This window comes from Phoxinus phoxinus (genome assembly GCF_949152265.1).
Source record: "Phoxinus phoxinus genome assembly, chromosome: 11".
In the NCBI taxonomy this organism is placed as follows: Eukaryota; Metazoa; Chordata; class Actinopteri; order Cypriniformes; family Leuciscidae; genus Phoxinus; species Phoxinus phoxinus.
Genome location: NC_136886.1, coordinates 17721383 through 17741339, shown reverse-complemented (window position 1 = coordinate 17741339; position 19957 = coordinate 17721383). Strand labels below are relative to the sequence as shown.

The 19957-nt window shown below is 40.3% G+C and overlaps 1 protein-coding gene across 3 annotated transcripts in view; it reads left to right on the top strand.

The window, feature by feature from the left end:
- The first annotated feature begins 481 nt into the window (after window positions 1-481).
- Window positions 482-19957, top strand: part of espnla (espin like a) — a 28809-nt gene continuing 9333 nt past the window's right edge. Inside the window, exons 1-6 of one of the 3 annotated variants that reach the window (XM_079627888.1) lie at window positions 482-654; window positions 734-1206; window positions 4152-4342; window positions 12941-13127; window positions 13231-13413; window positions 13563-13694. In XM_079627888.1, coding sequence (XP_079484014.1) covers window positions 913-1206; window positions 4152-4342; window positions 12941-13127; window positions 13231-13413; window positions 13563-13694 — 987 coding nt within the window. In that variant the 5' untranslated portion in view covers window positions 482-654; window positions 734-912. Of the gene's footprint in view, window positions 655-733; window positions 1207-4151; window positions 4343-9865; window positions 10042-11465; window positions 11716-12940; window positions 13128-13230; window positions 13414-13562; window positions 13695-19957 lie in introns of those variants that run through there. The other 2 variants (XM_079627890.1, XM_079627889.1) reach the window with 2 other exon arrangements.

Here is a 19957-nt window from a genome sequence, read left to right as displayed (position 1 = left end):
GTATGTTACATGTTAGGCACTATATTGTCAAATTTTGCCAACGAATAGTTCCAAACCATCTTAAGTATTTGGTTTAGGTATTTAGGGTTCAGTCTAATATTATATTTAATAATACACTGTGATGTTTTTTTATGGTTTCATATTTGAATGATGTGTAAAAAGATAGATGTACAAAATAGTTCTAATTATGTTGTAGATGTTCATACCCTATTTTTCAGGGAGAGACAAAGACCTGTTCATTGTAACTTGGCGGCTGCACTTAGTTACATTGGAATGTGACGGAGCGTGCACGTTCAGAATGAGACCGAGATATCTGTTACCTGTACAACAAAGCTGCAACAGCATTATTAAATGAGCTAAATGGACTCTCTTTAACGTCTCAGTGCTGATCTGATCTCACCTGACACTGAATCATTAAAGTTCATATGCTCTAACCAAACTGCCCCATTCTAATCCCTTGTTGTCTTTCCAGGCACACTCTTGGGTCATTCAGACAGAAATTAATTTTTAACATGTGAAAGTGAGGCTCACTGTAATCTCTAATCACATGCCACATGCCTGCACACCAGTCACACACGTTTTAGTAGGTCTTCAGAGGCCAGTTCTCTCATTACTCTTGTGTCTGCTGCCAGAAGAGAGGGCAACCTTGAGCAGGTTGGTAAGCGAGCACAAAGGCAACGGCCGGGCCATGCAGAGCACCGGTGCATTGTGACGTCTTTCATTACCTTTACAGCTCACCGGGCCAGACCTGCTGCTCGCCTCCGCTCACCCAACCCCGCCAGCTGGCAGACGTTTAGGTGTCGGCTTCCCCTGTGTGTGTGTGTGTGCCGCGGGGGGTAGGTTGAGTTGCCCTAGACACCCTCCGAATCCAGTCATAGGCGGTCAGCGCAGGTGCAGAGAGGCAGGGTTGACATGGTGCTCCAAAAAGCCATCGCCGCAGCCCGTGAGGGAGACCTACGGGCCCTCAGGGAGCTCGCCGAAACTGGATGTCTAAACGGCGCCATTGCGGATGCACAGGAGGCGGGACTGGTGCACCATGCTGCACGCTCCGGTCAGCTGGACTGCCTTTGCTTTCTGGTGACTGAAGCTGGTCTGCCGGCTGACACAAAGGCCCTAAATGGAGCCACACCTGTCCATGATGCCGCAGCTACAGGTCACACCCGGGAACTTAAGTGGCTTGTACAGGTTGCAAGATGCAATGTTAAGGTGAGTAGAGAGTGTAATCCTGTAGTGCAGACAGAGTTGGATCGAGGGTTGCTTTTTAAATGGGGCTTCTGTAGGCCACAAAAGGTGATGTTAGGAAAATGTTCATGCTGTTCTCTTCCATGCTATCAAACTAGATGGTGCCCTGAGACTTTCAAGCTTCACAAATGACTATATAAGTAGTCCAAATATGACTTGTGTGCGATAATTCCACGTTTTTAAATAGCCTGTATTGTACTGTATTGTTATTTTTACATTAGCTCCACCCACCATACACAATTCCAATAGACACCAGACTGGTAGCTGGGACAGTGGCATGGAGAGTTTAGAGCAGTGGATTTAGATCTTGACACAACTAAGTCTGACTTTTTACTGTCCCATTCTTCTCCCTTTGCTCATTGCATGTCAGATACTAGGAAATAAAAGACCTATTGGGTGTTTAATAGTGGGAATAAGGTCCCAATAAGGCAGCAACCATTTTTATTGTAATAAATTTGCTCTTAATATGTTGTTGCTTACTGTATATTACTCTGAGATGCAAATAGTATGTATTCGCACAAAGTATGATAGCATAGTGCAAAAAAAGCCTGATAGTTTTTCCTCTCTGCTACTTTAAAATCTCATTCACTTTCATTCGTATTCAAATATGAAGCATTAATATTCACCACTCCTGGTTTAATATGAATGATGCCATAAAGAACTGGTTCTCATGTTTCTCCTGTAACTAAGTGCAGTGCACTAAAAAGATTGTTAATATCGGCCTGGTTCTCACATTATCCTAATGGGTATATTTTCAGAATACATGAATATTGCACACAATATTAGGATTTCTAAAGGATCATGTGACACTGACTGAAGTAATTGCTTCTTAAAATGTAGCTTTGCCATCACAGGAATAAATTAGATTTTAAATAGAAAACAGTTTTGTTTAAACAAATTGTAATAATTTTTCACAGTAGAGTGTACTGTATTTTGATCAATTAAATGCAACCTCAGTGAGCACAGGAGAGTTGTAAAAAAATGTTTCCCTCCCCAAAACGTTTACATGGTATTGTTCCACAGAAGCCAACATAACACAGATTTGAAACGACTTGAGTGTGAGTGAAACAGTTTTCAGTTTTGGGTGAACTATCCCTTTAATGAAACGCCTGACAGCACAGTTATGAAATGTACCCATAGATGAGGTCAATAACGCCCATTCCTGCTAATGAAATACATCTCGGACTTGCCGTATTGTATGAACTTTGTGTGTGATGCAAACCACCACCCAAAATATGTGAGAAATATAACACAGCGCATTGTGTACTCGCATGGAAAGCAAGAATATTATTGGTAAGCAACACCTGCTCCAAATATAGCACCTTACATAAGTAGTTCTCCCGGTCCAGGAACTGTAGAACGGTGTGAATGGTGTGATTACATCACTTTCCCTTGCTCTGTTTACTCTTTGCTCAGTAGTATTGCATGACCACTGTAATCATGACCAGATGGGTTAGAGGGGGCTCAATTTAACCGTTAATGCTATTTGTTTACCAGGGGAGAACAGGCCATACTGCTCCTCCGAGAGACACACACACACACACCGCCTGTTCTCACACTAATGCAAACCAGCGCTTTTAACATCGGCAACCTCTTGATCTAATTTATGGCCAGCTGTGTTGTATTAAAGTAGATGTTTTAAGTGCCTTGTTATCACGAACTAAAGTGATAACAATATTCCAGGTTGGTGGTCTTGCTTGGAGTTGATCAGAGTTTTTTTTTTTAAGCCTGTGCTTGCCAAGGTGAGGTCAAAGTTGTACGGGGTTGAATTATTAATGAACATTTCCTTGGTCTGATTAAATAAAGATGGCTACACTAATTTGATCACATTGGTGGAATAGAGGAGTGATGTCCCGTTGAGGAACGAGGTCTGTGTCAGCAGCAGCAGATTTATAGTAGAATGGATAATACAGACTGTTTTTATGATGACATCATGAGATGACCTCTATCAAACTGAATGTTCTTTCAGGTTATTATGAACTCAATGGCAGCATAGTTTTATATTATTTGTATTCTCACTTTTCACATTCAAAAATAATAGCATGTAATATTAATAATATTTCCTTTAGTTTCCTCCTGCTTAGGCAAACTGTATTTGTTAAATCTATCTGTAGTGTGGTTTAGGTTATCACTAACTGACGTAATCGTCAAATGAACGGAGGATAAAAAATCTAGTTTAAAACATGCATGGCAAGGTTTTAGAAATTAACTCTTCGCATACATGTCAGTTTCATATGATTTTGAAAACCATTTTTGTACCAGTTTCAAAATTTGTCTCTAAAAATGTCATTGCGGTGTAACCATCATGAAAAAAGTGATGATACATTTTCTTTACATTTTGAATACGCATCTTAATCATTAATATATCAAAATATAAAATATGTTTTTTAAAGGAAATAAAATTGACAATATTGTGAATTGTTATTTCATAAAATTTGACCTCATAAAAAGGGTTTATGACTTGAGACTTATGCATCATGAGGTTCTGCATGGGTGGTTTCTATTATATAATTTCCTGGATTTCTTTTCAAGAATGTAATTATTTTTTGTCTTAATGCTTTTTCTTCAATATGCTATCTGGACACTTGTCTCACCCTGACATTTTTTACATTATGCTGCTAAAAAAAAGATCAAAATTAACATAAATTAACACCGTAAAAGAGGTGTATAGAACTCATTGAATGTATAAATTGTATGTTTAACGTATTAAAAAAAAAAAAAAGAATAATAGGACAATGCATATATTATAAATACATATATAGTATAAAATTTGTTTATTTTATAGCATTCAGATAATGACTGTTCAGAACAATCATTGTAGGAAATCAAACTTTTTCTGTGCAACGAAGAAACTAATAAAATAAAGAACTGTTGTTTATGACTATTCTTATTTGTTTCTTTGTATTCAGGATCAGGATTCTGGTGGGGCCACTCCGCTCCATCTCGCTGCTCGGTTCGGGAAGGTGGAAGCTGTCCACTGGCTGTTATCTCATGGGGATGGAGCAGAAGTAGAAACAAACTGCGGTGCTCTTCCTGCCCACTATGCTGCAGCAAAGGGTGACCTCACCTGTTTGAAGCTGCTAATTGGTCAAGCTCCAGGGTACAGTGTTACAACTCAGACACATATTAATTAAAGAGATAAATATCATGTGGCAGAGGTGGATGAAAAGAAGCACGTGACAAATTGTTTTGGGTCACTAATCCTGTGGGTCACATGTCTTGAGGTATTTGCGTACACTGAGTGTCTTTTTAAAAACAGATCCAATTACTTTTAGTAATTGGTAGATAGACATTTTGGTTCAATATGGTGATTTGTTGTGTATTCATGTATTGACTGCACAGAGCCATCTACACGTTTCAGAGCTCAGCCACTTGTAATTGGAACAGCATGTGCCAAAAAAACTACTCAGTAATGTTTTCAACAGCTACCTAAGCTTAAAGGGATAGTTCACACAAAAATGAAAATTCATTCATCTTCATCTTCAAAATTTCGTTCATCTTCAGAACACAAATTAAGTTTTTTTTTTATGAAATCTGAGCAATGTCTGTCCCTCCATTGACAGCTATGCAACTACCAATTTGACTCTTCAAAAAGTTCATAAAGTGACCGTAAAACCAATCCATATGAATTGAGCAATTTTCTGAATATACACGATCACTTTATATTATGATTGAATTTAGGCTTTTATTCACATCAGTGAAAATAAACAGAAGCTCAACTAAACCTGCTTGACTTACGAGAACAAACCTCTTGCGGAAGCTCAAATGTGCTGCGTGACACTCAAGAATGAACCTCATTGGTTCTTGCGGAAGCTGAAATGTAATGTGTAACACTCAAGAATTAATCTTATTGGCTCTTGCTGAAGCTCAAAGGTTCTTAGTAACACACAAAAATGAACCACATTGGTTATTGCCGAAGTTCAAACGTTCTGCGTAACACGAGAATGAACCTCATCGGTTCTCGCACGTCAAGCGAACATGCTTGAGCTTCCATTTACCAGATGTGTGATGTGTGAGTTGATGAATTATATATGTGAATAAAAGTGTAAATTTAATCTGTTCATCATATAAAGTGATTGAGTCTCTTCAGAATTTTTGGACTAAACCACTCAATTCATATGGAAATATAGGCTAAATAAAAAAAAAATATTTATAAGCAAATAAAACAGATTATTAGAGTATGTTTTCCAAGAATATACTATTTCCATTTTGGTAACACTTTATAAAAAGTATACAGTAATAAAGTATTTACAAATAATTTGCAAACTAATAGTTTATAGTTAATTAATTAGAGCGACCAGATTTCTCATGGTGGAATACAGGACGGGATGGACAGGCACGTTGTTAAAATACATTGGTCAGGATTAGGGGATAGAATATACAGTTTAATAATAATATAAAAATCAATACTTCTATGGAAAGTCCCTATTGTGTGTGTGTGTGCGTGTGTGTGTGTGTGTGTGTGTAAACATTTTAAAGAACACTGAATATGAATGCAATTAATGCCCAATAAAGGTTGGTTTAAATGAGTAAGCACTTAATTAATTACTATTTCTGTGACCTAATCTAAAATGAGAACTATTCATGGGTAACAAGTTGTTTACAAAGCATTATCTAAATCTTTAAATATGAGCTAATTAAACGACAACACTTGGTTAATTACAGTGACAATGAATGAAGAACTATTTGTACTACATAGTCTAGCTATTAATGTATTAACTACAGTTTATAAACTATTCATTTACTATAAACATACAGTTTACAAATGATTTATTCATGCTTTGTTCCTGTATAATTATTATAAATTGTTTCCTCAGTTGGTACTGTAAATTTTCACATTTAATTAAATGTTACTTGCTATTTTTTTGTAATTAATTGTGAAATTTACTAATGATTTCTGAGTGAATTTTTTTCTTTTGAAGACTAAATTATACATATGAATTCTTTTGAAAATTATAATTCTTGTTATTCCGTCTTGTCCTGACCCAAATTAGCTTTTGACGAAACTACAGGTCATCAAAAACAGCAACAGTAAAGAAGCTTATCATGTTATTCATCCATGTGTGGGTAATCTGAGGGTCTTGTAACACATGCTTTGCCCAGGTGGTGTAATGGGAAGTAAACATGAAAGTGTTGCATGCCCTGATCTACTCGTCAGAATAAGGTCACACACACTCATTACAAGCAAAGTGAGATATTTCAAGCTTTTATTTGTTATAATTTTGATGATTAGGCTTACAGCTTATGAAAACCTCAAATTCAAAATTAGAATATTGTGAAAAGGTTTTCATAAGCTGTAAGCCTAATCAAAATTATAAGAAATAAAGGTTTGAAATATCTCACTTTGCATGCAATGAGTCTATAATATATTAGTTTCACCCTTTAAGTTGAATTACTGAAATGAAATGAACTTTTGAACGATATTCTAATTTTTTGAGTTTCACCTGTACGTACTACTCGCATTTACTGGGGAATATTCGATTTGTCTGCTTACATGGCAGACGCAAATGCGCGTATCCGATTCATATGAGATTTATTTCCACATATGAGTGAGGCCTGAAACCGATCTGAGAATATCGGAATCGATGTGCTTTTTTCCTGCTTGCACGTTTGGCGGTCATATCCGATATGTGCCACATGAGAGGAAAACATCGGAATTGGGTCACTTGAACTATGCAGTGAAAATTGGGCCTAGGTTGAGGATCCAAGCGCAGTATTTTTTAAAATGGCAATCCACAATCGTAATGTAACTGGCAAAGGTCAAAACACAGGCAAACAGTCCAAACGATATCAAAGTCCAGGGCAGAGGCAAAACAATAAATCCATAGGAACAGGCAGAGAATAGAAAACCAAGACAGGAAACTAGGGGAATGCTCAGAAATGCAATACAGACACATGCGAGACCTAGCAATGAATGACTGAATTGACCAGGCTTATAAAGGGTTATATCTGGTCCTAAAAACAAGATGTCCTGGAGGGAAGTGAAACGGAGGGGGACCCGGGGGTGGGATGGAGGGCCCAGGTCATTTCTGGGCAGACAGGAAGTTAATAAAAGACTTTTGTGGTCGTGTCGGGGCAGACAGGGAGTTCAAGAACGACCTCTGCGGTCGTGTCGGGGCAAACAGGTAGTTCAGAAATTACCTCTGTGGTTATGTCAGGGCAGACATGAGACTCTGGGGCAGGTGTGGGCTCTGGAGTGGACTCATTAACTGAAGAGGGCTCTGGAGCAGGCTTATTGACTAGAGTGGGCTCTGGAGAGGACTCATGGGCTGGAGCGGGTTCTGGAGAGGACTCATGGGCTGGAGCGGGTTCTGGGGAGGACTCATGGGCTGGAGCGGGCTCTGGAGTTGACTCATTGGCTGAAGAGGGCTCTGGAGCAGGCTCATGGACTAGAGCGGGCTCTGGAGAGGACTCATGGGCTGAAGCGGGTTCTGGAGAGGACTCATGGGCTGGAGCGTGTTCTGGAGAGGACTCATGGGCTGGAGCGTGTTCTGGAGAGGACTCATGGGCTGGACCGGGTTCTGGAGAGGACTCATGGGCTGGAGCGTGTTCTGGAGAGGACTCATGGGCTGGAGTGGGTTCTGGAGAGGACTCATGGGCTGGAGTGGACTCATTGGCTGAAGAGGGCTCTTGAGCAGGCTCATGGACTAGAGCGGGCTCTGGAGAGGACTCATGGGCTGGAGTGGGTTCTGGAGAGGACTCATGGGCTGGAGCGGGTTCTGGAGAGGACTCATGGGCTGGAGCGGACTCATGGGCTAGAGTGGGTGCTGGAGTGGGCTCATGGGCTGGAGCGAACTCATGGGCTAGAGTGGGTTCTGGAGAGTGCTCATGGGCTGGAGCAGACTCATGGGCTAGAGCGGGTTCTGGAAAGTGCTCATAGGCTGGAGTGGGCTCATGGGCTGGAGCGGACTCATGGGCTAGAGTGGGTTCTGGACAGTACTCATAGGCTAGAGTGGGCTCATGGGCTGGAGTGGGCTCATGGGCTGGAGTGGGCTCATGGGCTGGAGCGGACTCATGGGCTAGAGTGGGTGCTGGAGTGGGCTCATGGGCTGGAGCGAACTCATGGGCTAGAGTGGGTTCTGGAGAGTGCTCATGGGCTGGAGCGGACTCATGGGCTAGAGCGGGTTCTGGAAAGTGCTCATAGGCTGGAGTGGGCTCATGGGCTAGAGTGGGTTCTGGAGAGTGCTCATGGGCTGGAGCAGACTCATGGGCTAGAGCGGGTTCTGGAAAGTGCTCATAGGCTGGAGTGGGCTCATGGGCTAGAGTGGGTTCTGGACAGTGCTCATAGGCTGGAGTGGGCTCATGGGCTGGAGTGGACTCATGGGCTAGAGTGGGTTCTGGACAGTACTCATAGGCTGGAGTGGGCTCATGGGCTAGAGTGGGTTCTGGAGAGTACTCTTGGGCTGGAGTGGGCTCATGGGCTGGAGCGGGCTCTGGAGAGGACTCATGGGCTGGAGTGTGTTCTGGAGAGGACTCATGGGCTGGAGTGGGTTCTGGAGAGGACTCATGGGCTGGAGTGGACTCATTGGCTGAAGAGGGCTCTTGAGCAGGCTCATGGACTAGAGCGGGCTCTGGAGAGGACTCATGGGCTGGAGTGGGTTCTGGAGAGGACTCATGGGCTGGAGCGGGTTCTGGAGAGGACTCATGGGCTGGACCGGACTCATGGGCTAGAGTGGGTGCTGGAGTGGGCTCATGGGCTGGAGCGAACGCATGGGCTAGAGTGGGTTCTGGAGAGTGCTCATGGGCTGGAGCAGACTCATGGGCTAGAGCGGGTTCTGGAAAGTGCTCATAGGCTGGAGTGGGCTCATGGGCTGGAGCGGACTCATGGGCTAGAGTGGGTTCTGGACAGTACTCATAGGCTGGAGTGGGCTCATGGGCTGGAGTGGGCTCATGGGCTGGAGCGGACTCATGGGCTAGAGTGGGTTCTGGAGAGTGCTCATGGGCTGGAGCGGACTCATGGGCTAGAGCGGGTTCTGGAAAGTGCTCATAGGCTGGAGTGGGCTCATGGGCTAGAGTGGGTTCTGGAGAGTGCTCATGGGCTGGAGCAGACTCATGGGCTAGAGCGGGTTCTGGAAAGTGCTCATAGGCTGGAGTGGGCTCATGGGCTAGAGTCGGTTCTGGACAGTACTCATAGGCTGGAGTGGGCTCATGGGCTAGAGTGGGTTCTGGAGAGTGCTCATGGGCTGGAGCAGACTCATGGGCTAGAGCGGGTTCTGGAAAGTGCTCATAGGCTGGAGTGGGCTCATTGGCTAGAGTGGGTTCTGGAGAGTACTCTTGGGCTGGAGTGAGCTCATGGGCTAGAGTGGTTCTGGAAAGTGCTCATAGGCTGGAGTGAGCTCATGGGCTAGAGTGGGTTCTGGACAGTACTCATAGGCTGGAGTGGGCTCATGGGCTAGAGTGGGCTCTGGAGCAGACTCATGGGCTAGAGTGGTTCTGGACAGTACTCTTGGGCTGGAGTGGGCTCTGGAGAGTACTCTTGGGCTGGAGTGGGCTCATGGGCTGGAGCGGGCTCTGGAGAGGACTCATGGGCTGGAGTGGGCTCATGGGCTGGAGCGGGCTCTGGAGCAGACTCATGGGCTAGAGTGGGTTCTGGAGAGTGCTCATGGGCTGGAGCAGACTCATGGGCTAGAGCGGGTTCTGGAAAGTGCTCATAGGCTGGAGTGGTCTTATGAGCAGTGTGTGGCCCAAACACACAAAATGGCCATCACCGCCGTAACCGGGATTGTAACTACCAGTGGGACCACCTCTGACATTTCAAGACTTGGTACCACCGCAGAGATTCCAGCTGCTCGCACCGACGTACGTATTATTTATTAAAAAGGTATTTCACAATCGTAATCCAAAAAACAGGCAATTTGTCCAAACAATAACAGAGTCCAGGGCAGAGGCAAAACAGAGAAATCCAAGGGAACAGGCAGGAAACAAACCAAGACACAGGAAACTAGCCCAGAAATGCAGCACAGACACATACAAGACTTAGCAATGAATGACTGAATTGACCAGGCTTATGGTGCATTCAGGTTCTCCTGGGAAGTTCATGTTTACGAGGTGGAAGTCATGTTGTGCATTTTCTCTTACTTAATTACACAAAACTACAGGAAGGTTCTTAAATTCTTCTTCTAGAAAATGAAGAACAAAGAAATGTGCATCAGCTGTGTTTTTCTTTTTTTATGTTTTAATTAATTTATGAAGCCACTGTAAACTTTAACACTACATATTATATTGTTTTATACCATGGTCTGGGTGAATACTCAATTCTGATTGGCTGCAGAGTGTCCATTAAAAAGTGATGTAGGACACCTAGTAAAGGAGTTCTAACACCGTTAGATTTCTATTGTAAAACTAATTAAAATATAAACCAATGTTTTAAAAATGTGTTATTTGGCAAGTGAACATGGAATAAGCGGGTTAATGCCCTTAGGTGTCCATTGTCAGGTATTAATGGACTTTGGCGGAGGCAGCGCATTGGACGGTTCACGCCTCGCCTTCGTCCATTAATACCTGACAATGGACACCTCGTCGGGTATTAACCCTTACATATTAAAATACTATCATATTTTATGCAGGCAATTAGCTTACTTCGCTGTAAATAAAAAAGCCTGACAATTTCACTGCTAAATACCTTTAAAGGTGTTGTATGGAGTTTTTCTACTAAAATGAATCCATTTTTTATTATCTGTGTGTGAAGGGGTTGTAATCTCACAATAAAATGATCCACTTGGTGGGTTTTGCTATTACCTCTGAAAGCAAGTATTCCTATTTCTATGTGATGCTCCGGGTCGGATTTGCCGCGAAATCCAGTGACGTGACTGAGACCTGCATGCGCGCTCCCGAGCGTCTCGCCTCTCGCCTCGTCTGCTAATACTAGGAAACGACTAGCACAACACAGACTCCAACACAAACTCCACATAATAATAAAAAAATAAAAGAAAGCACGCGCACGAGCACTCGCTTGTAAACGTATTGGTTGCAATCTGAAACATCACCGCTAGATGCCGCTGAAAACTCCATACAGCACCTTTAAGCATTGTGGTATTCCGACATGTTTCTCACTGACACGCCCCCCAACTCAAAAAGATCAGGGCTTTAAGAAAATCCAGAGCTTCTCATTCGTACTTTCAATTCAATTCAAGTTTATTTGTATAGCGCTTTTCACAATACACATTGTTTCAAAGCAGCTTTACAGAAAATGCATTTCAAAAATATACATACAAAAATGCAGTTAGTTAATCATGAAATTTAGGGCATAACATATCGCCGGCGTTGGGTCGTCTCTTCACAGGCGTCGAGTCGTCTCATCACAGGCGTTGGGGCATCTGAAGTCTCCATGAGAGGCTGGATACATAACTGGAGCTGACAAACTCTATTTGAGTTATTTGGTTTAGCTCCTAGATGTAAGCAAAGATCGTCTTATGACATTGTGGTGGCGTTCAACTCGTAAATACGATCTTTATGACATGCCTTGAAGCTTGGGTGAGATAATGATGCTAATGAGACACATCTGACAGCAATCAGGGATGATGAGTCCGAGCAGTGAGTTCTGGGAAATGTAGTCCATGTGTGAATGACAATGTACAAGAGGGGAGTGCCCTCTGGTGGACAAACAGGGCACTCCAGCTGGTGATCGTGACAGTGTATTTCGGGTCAGGACGAAATATAACCATGTTTGTGTATAGGATTAGGCACTTAACATACAGCCAGGGGAATGCATATTAGCCTCAGGGGTTAGAAAATCCCACGTGAGAGCCAGAGAGCTGGTGTATAATGGATGCACATTATCTGTCACATGTCATAACATACTGGAAGTTAACTGTTTTAGCTGCTTCTCACTGTTACTGAACCCAAAGTCCCGAGCCCTTCACACCTCGAGAGATCGGCACTAGGTGAAAATGTTAGAGCTTTTGGAATAAAAGTTTTACTGATTTATGATTAAAATAAGGTTTGTATAAAAAGCAAAGCAACAACCAAATTGATGTGAATTTACATGCTTGGTGAATAGTACAACATTTATTTAACATTTATTTATTGTTTTAATCAAGTTCCAAATTTCCTGATAGTCAGTCAGTACCTCCTGAAAGATGTGTATTTTCTGAAGGCCGAAGGGGTTTCTGCTGGTGATGGTTCAGAAGTATTAAGACTATTAAGAGACTTTTTCAAAAACAATATTTGCTAAAAACTGCTATTCTAAAAAAAAACATAGAAAACTCCAGAGACAACCTATAGTGAATTAGCCTTCTGCGTTGGCCTACAAATTGATGTCACGACTGAACAGCTCTATTGAACTTTGCATTAACTTTACATTAAAGTGATTAATATCCAGGTTGTAATTGGTTTAACAGTTGTAGACATTCTGTCTGAAAAAGGTCTTCCTTTGCTCTGTTTACCCTTATAAAATAGTTGATTTGCCAGACCTTATATATCGAGATTTCTTTAGCACATGTTTGAATCATGATTAAATCCAATGAGTGAATCTCAAGACGTTGGTCACACGTCGAGATGACCAGTGACACAGAGGTTGATTGAAGGAGGAATGCATGTCATCCATAGATCAAGACACAGGAATACCAATAGCAGAGATAGATTTCACTTCACTTCAGATTTTCACATCTTTTAGTGTGAGATTCATATCAGCCCTCAAAAACCCACTTAAAATATCAAATTTTGCTTTGAATAAACATTTAAATTGACTTTTTTTCAGGTCTGTTAATCGACAGACTAATATGGGTGCCACGCCGCTGTATCTGGCATGCCAGGAGGGACATCTGCATGTTGTGGAGTATCTTGTGAGAGACTGTGGAGCTGACGTTCATCTAAGAGCCCAAGATGGCATGACGCCATTGCATGCTGCCGCTCACATGGGCCACCATGCACTGGTGGTATGGCTGGTGGGTTATACATTTACCTACACACATATACGCTTTGGTAATGTGTTGTAGTAGAGATCTACTACAGGTTTAAAGTGCATAACACTTGTTTGGTCTATTGCAGGCGTCCTTGACAGACGTCAACCTGTCTACCCAAGATAATGAAGGGGCGACCGTTTTACACTTTGCTGCCAGTGGGGGGCATCATTGCATTTTGGAGACGTTGTTACAAATGGGATCAAAGGTCAAAAAGGATTACTGGGGCGGCACTCCTCTACATGATGCAGCAGAGAATGGGGAAATAGAGGTGGGATTAAATTAGGATGTGAGTCTGTTGTGTGGTGTCTAAAATAGAATTGATGTTAATTATGCATTCTTAATCTTAACTACAGTTATAACATTGCTCTGTATGAATAATGTTTAATAATTCAATGATTAATTATAATATTTTTTCAGTGCTGTCGAATCCTACTGGGCCACCAGATCAGCCCAAAGGAAAGAGACATAGATGGATTCACGGCCGCTAATCTGGCTGAATACAATGGCCACTTTGAGTGTGCCAGATACCTTCGCTCTGTGGAGAGAAATGTAAGGGTTATTTCTTACTTCTGTTAATCAAAAAGGTTTAGGGATTGTTCTTACAAATGTTTTTCTAAATCAACCTGATATATATATATAGTTTGTTTTGCCACTATTTACCCTAATGTCATTTTGAACAGTGCATTTTGAAGTCAAAGTCTATGTTCTAGGTCCAACTAAGATGATCATCAATATACAAAAAGGTTCAAACCAAAAGTATTTATTTAGTAAAACAAGTTCAGGTAATCCACATGAAATAAGGCAACGTATCAGCGTGTAACATACTGTACGACTGCAACTAACTACAGGAAATGAGAAACTTAAATACACAATGATTAACTCAAAGACTAACAGGTGTGATCGTTCAATGACCGTCCATGGCAACTAATGTCTGGCGGGAACACAGGAAAGAGGTAACTGAAAGTCGAATATAAAAAGGAAAAGGCAAAATGTGAAAAATGTCTTCTACAACTATTACAATTGACCTAAAGGATAATTTGTGGTCAAATGCAGGAGAGTGTTAAAGGAATAGTTCACCCAAAAATGTTAATTATACCATAATTTACTCACCCTCATGCCATCCAAGCGTATATGACTTTCTTCATTCAGTGGAACACAGAGTTATATTTAATAATACTGGGTCTTCCCAGCTTTGTAATGGCATTGAATAGTTTTTGAAGCTCCAAAAAACGCATCCATCCATTATAACAGTGATCAACACGACTCCGATGGGTTAATAAATTCCATCTGAAGCAAAACGATGTTTTTTTGTAAGAAAATATATTTTTCATATTTAAAATTTTATAAACCATAATCACTGGCTTCAAGCAACGGCCGTACACGCGTTCACGAGAGAGTCGAGTTCAAGCAGAAGGGTGACCTCTGACCCGACATTTGAGGCGTAGCATATGCTTAGGTGAGAATAGACGCCTCTCGCGAAAACCACGTAACACTCTCGTGAACGAGCGTACGGCCGTTGCAGGAAGCCAGTGATTATAGTTTATAAAGTTTTAAATATGGATGTTAAGCTTTGTTTCACCTTTCGCTTAAATTAACTATTCCTTTAACCCTCTGATGCTTTAATTATCAAATAAATGTTACAATTTTAGTGTTTTATAGATCTGTCACCTTGCATTAAATGTGTAATGTAAGTCAATGGCAATTTGTAGATAATATAAAAAATTTATATGACCATTTAAACCATTAACTTACATTATTATAAAAAAATGTAATCCATGAATAATTGCACAATGAAATTGTTACTTTGATCCTATTCTACAGAAATGTTTTTACCTCACTTCATTTGTTGGAACAAAAGGTATATGTACTGTACATATTGCAGATATAATGCATCGGATGGTTAAAGATCTTTCATGAAGTGTCACTAGACAAACTCAGAAAGCAAAAGCAACATTTATTCAAATTAATTTCTTGCTTTGAAGGGTCTGAAATCAGATTTCATGATCGATTTGTTTTGACTGACATGTCCATTCACATCAGGAGCGTCTGTGAAAATCAGGCCAGTAACTTTTGAGGTATCATGTAGCACCCACTTTCTAAGAAGAGGCTTTTGTGTGCGGTGCACCTTAATGGCCTTTCAGCCTTCTTGTTTCTTGAGGTAAATAAGATGCTGCTCAATTTAAGTCATACATTTTTCAAGGGTGAACATGGTAGTGCTCATGAGGCGGGCAGAACGACTGAACCGTATAGGAAAATAAATTAATTCCACATTTAGAGCACAAAGTTGATGGATCAGTCTATGGGGTATTCTGCTGTTCTGGTGATTTACAGTGCTGTATCTCTAACTATGCGTTCTTTCTTTTCTGGTTTGAAGATGTCCATCTGTGTTAATAGGCGGTAGAAATAGCAGCTGTTTTTGCTGTTCCCATTCAAGTTTTTGTCTTGGATTTCCTCCAACATACCTTGCTTAGCTGATAAAACACGTTTAACAAGCTAATACTCAATGTTTGAGCTAAAATCCATATGAAAATTTTTAGAGGAACTGAATATTCATTTTCGTTAAGTAAACATGTTGTATAGAGTATAGGCCATACATTTATTTTATTTAAACCTCTATGGATGTTGGTTACTCAGCTGTTGAATTGTAAGAATATTACTGACAAACTTATGACAATACAAGCTGATTTTTGACGGAAGATTTGCTAGTTGAACCTACATACATTTTCTTTTCTTTTCTTTTTTCAGTTTTCCAAGTTGAACTGGAACCTTTAAGCAAGTTCTTGATATAAATGTGAATGTTTGAACTGTAAGTTTGAAAAAACAAAGCCATATTTAGGAATTGAAGCCATGTAATGTAAACAGGTTAAAAACCAATTAAAGCAAATAAAGAATTCAATCAAGTTTCATTCATTTTAAGGTACCGTATCTGTGATTCCACAGAATTAATGACATGGTCTCCAATAACCTTACTCACACTCTTCCATAGATCTAATGCAGAAATATAACCTCCCTGTCAACATGGGCATGAATAAATCAGCAATTCATTGCTCCTATATCGATGTGAGGCTCAGGGTGCCACTAGACGTCAAAAATTAAGTCGACCTGTCCCAACAATAGAGATCTAATTAGTGAAGGGAGGCTGTTGAAGCATCAGATGCTGCCGTTCGCAGTCTCTCTATGTACTGGGGTGTATCAGTTACCTTCTCACCAGTAGCCTAGCTCAGGTAGAGGGCCGGGGGCTGAGCTGGTTATGGGATCCACAGGGTTTGGTTTCAGGGTTTTTACCATTCTAATGCTTGGAAACAGATACTTGATATATCAAATCAGTTGGAGAACAGGATGTTTGTTGGCTTCGTAGGGATGGGCAATGATTAATCGCGATTAATTCCATCCAAAATAAAAGTTTGTTTACATAATATATGTGTACTGTGTATAATTATTTTGTATGTATATATATATATATATATATATATATATATATATATATATATATATATATATATATATATATATATATATAAATATACACACATGCATGTATATATTTAAGAAATATTTGTATGTACTGTTTATATATTTATCTATATAATTTATATTATATATAAATAAATAAAAAATCTTAAATATATACATGCATATGTGTGTGTATTTATATATACAAAATAATGATACGCAGTGCACACACATATATTATGTAAACACAAACTTTTATTTTAGATGCGATTAATCGCGATTAATCATTGCCCATCCCTGTGCATCTGATTGAAAACTACCATTGAAAAAATTTAAAGGGCACCTATTATGCTACTTTTTACAAGATGAAAAATAAGTTCTAATATCCCCAGAGTGTGTATGTGAAGCTTTAGCTCAAAATACCCCACAGATCATAAAATTGGCACTTTTTGGGAGTGAACAAAAACGTGCCGTTTTTGTGTGTGTCCCTTTAAATGTAAATGAGCTCCTGCTCCCGGCCCCTTTCAAGAAAAGGGCGGAGCTCAGTGTTGCCAGACGTACGATAATTATCGTATTTGAACGTTAATTTTGACCTCTGAACGATGTAAAATCGATAATGAAAAAAATCCTATAATGTACGATAATTTCAGAATTGTGTGACACTTCAAATGATGGTCGTTGTAACAATTGGGCTTCTATACTCATTGATCTAGCTGTGGGTTCTACGTCTACCGTGAGGTGAACGTGGTGTTACGCATGTCTTCCATCTCATCTCACGTTATGTCTTCTCAGCCAATCATCGTGGAGAATGATTCTCTCATAAGCAGTTCATGTTATTTTTGTATACAAAGTTGTATATCATTAACATGTCATCTCTGTATGTTTTGCAAGAAGAAGAAGAAAGTAAAAAAAAATACAAATTAAAATAAAGTTAACGTTCCTTCTTAGGTCAGTTTTTTTCAAGCTGAGGTTGATATTTTTGCAATCATAGAGAGAACCCCTGGAGACCCTCATGACTGTGAACATGTCTCTTAGAGTCCCCCTGTAGTCAATCATTTTATCCCTTAAAACTCATCTTTGAAAATGACATATTTAAATGTTTTTTCCTTGAAAAAAAACAAACTTATAATTGTTTGACTATAACTCTACACAGTTCTATAAATATGCAAATTAGCCCCCCTTCCACTCACTCACACCAGCTCAGAGATCCACTCACACTGATTATCACTCATTGACATGATCGGTTACAAGGTAGTTTGTGACGTCAGAAACACCAGCGATTTCAAACTGCGTTTTTGAGACTGTCTTTGGTTCTCTGCAGTTTTAAAGGGGTGGTAAAATGCCCTTTTCACAAGATGTAAAATAAATCTCTGATGTCCCCAGCGTGTTTGTGTGAAGTTTTAGCACAAAATACCCCACAGATATTTTTATATAGCATGTTAAAGTTGTCACTTTTTGAGGGTTTGCAAAAACGCATCGTTTTGTGCCTGGCCCTTTAAATGCAAATGAGCTGCTGCATAGGGCGGGGTTTCAAGAGACACTAAAATGACAGAAACTGTTCTGTCTTTAATTTTAAAACGAAGTCAGATAAAGATGGAGAGACTCAAGAAGTGACAACATGTAGAATGCAACAGGAAGTCTCTGAATGGTTAGTCGATGAATTTGTTGCTGATGTGGAGTTAACTCTCTTCAATTAGGATGTTCTGTCATGATAATCTATAAATCGATCGTATAGGAACTGTTGTGAGATGCACACGTGACTTTCTATTGCATGTGAAAAGACGGATGCTAAAGTTTGAGCTGACTCACAAATGTACTCGACTACAACAACTTTTCCTCTTCTCAACATGGACTGCGTGTTCCGGGGGCCCGGTTTATGTATATTTTAGGGTTGCTGATGTCACTAAACTCGGAGGAATGTTGTGTAGTCCCTACCAGCCGTTTGTTGTAGTCCTTAAAAAGCAATTTCTTTAAAAGCAAATATCTCCCTTTGCTTTGAACTTTGAGCGTTGTAACTTTGCAGATGTTGTTTATGCTCAAACAGCAACATTTCACACTAACTGAAGTTAGAAAAGTGAAATCATACTTTACCACCCCTTTAAGTAGAAAATACTCAGCAACGGTGACTTGTGAATTTGCACATGGTTTGTCTTAAAGCATATTAAAAACAACACCCCATAGACATATAAACAACATTAAAACTTGATTTTCCACAGAGGGGACTTTAATATATGAGATAATTAGATTTTTCAATGGCAAGGCTAGAAAAGACGCATGAAAAGATTAACATATGTATACACCTTGCGTGTGTATACTCAAATTAATTCAATGTGAAAGAAAATATGTTATTATTTAGTTGTTAAATTCAACCTTTTCTTGAAAATTAACCACATGAACCATGCAAGAATGCAAAAAGTACATTTATAAGAACTTGCCACATGTTTTAAACCAGACTAAAGATTTTTCTTTTCTTTTTTAATGGGCACTCTTATATATACATATTGACCCAAAAAAATGTTTCCCATGCAGACCTCCCACTGGAAATAACTCTGAATGGTCCATATCAGCATTATTCCCCTGGTCCGCTTACAGTATTGCAAATTGTAGTGTACTTCACAAGGTTTTATTCCACCTCAGAGTGCTCAGGACAGGCCATCTCATTTCCTAACAGTGCCTATAATGGATTGTTTGGGCTTCTGGCCAGAGAGTTGCGTGCTAGGTATTTCCTCATGTTTTGGTTTCATCCCAAAGAGGTCACCCTCCCTGAGCACGGCCCTCCGCTCAAAGTGTGAGTGCCTTCTCCCTGAGACAGCTGCAATCAAATAAACAGATCAAGGGTTTATTTTACAACACGCATATATGCTTTCCTCCCATCCTATTCAGGCAGGGAACTGAGAAGCCGGCTGTATTAAACGTGTCTCTTCTGGTTTATTTCAGTATAACAACAAAAATTGTTCTAGATTGGGATTTGTTCTTAGTGCGATGTTCGGTTTAGCTCTGTGGTTTGTTTATTGCAGGTGCTTTCAAGCATTATAAAAAATACTTTGGGTTTGGATCAGCAGGAAGCCTTTATAGAAATGCCAGTGCTAAACGGCCACTAGGGGGTGGTAATGGAGCTATTTGTTTATGAGCTTACCCCCACGAGAAGAATCTTTCAACGTGTTTCTCATCAAACGTTCAGTCATATCTCAAGAATGCTCTGATTGCTTTGACCTTTAGTGGTCCGCTACACATAGAACAGTGTTTACTACTTAACTGAGAATGTGCACACACAAAAAAGTTTTGTAAATGCTTTTTGTGCACCTGCAGATTCAGGGTTTGCTATAAGAAATCTTAATTTCATCATTTTTTGTCCTCTT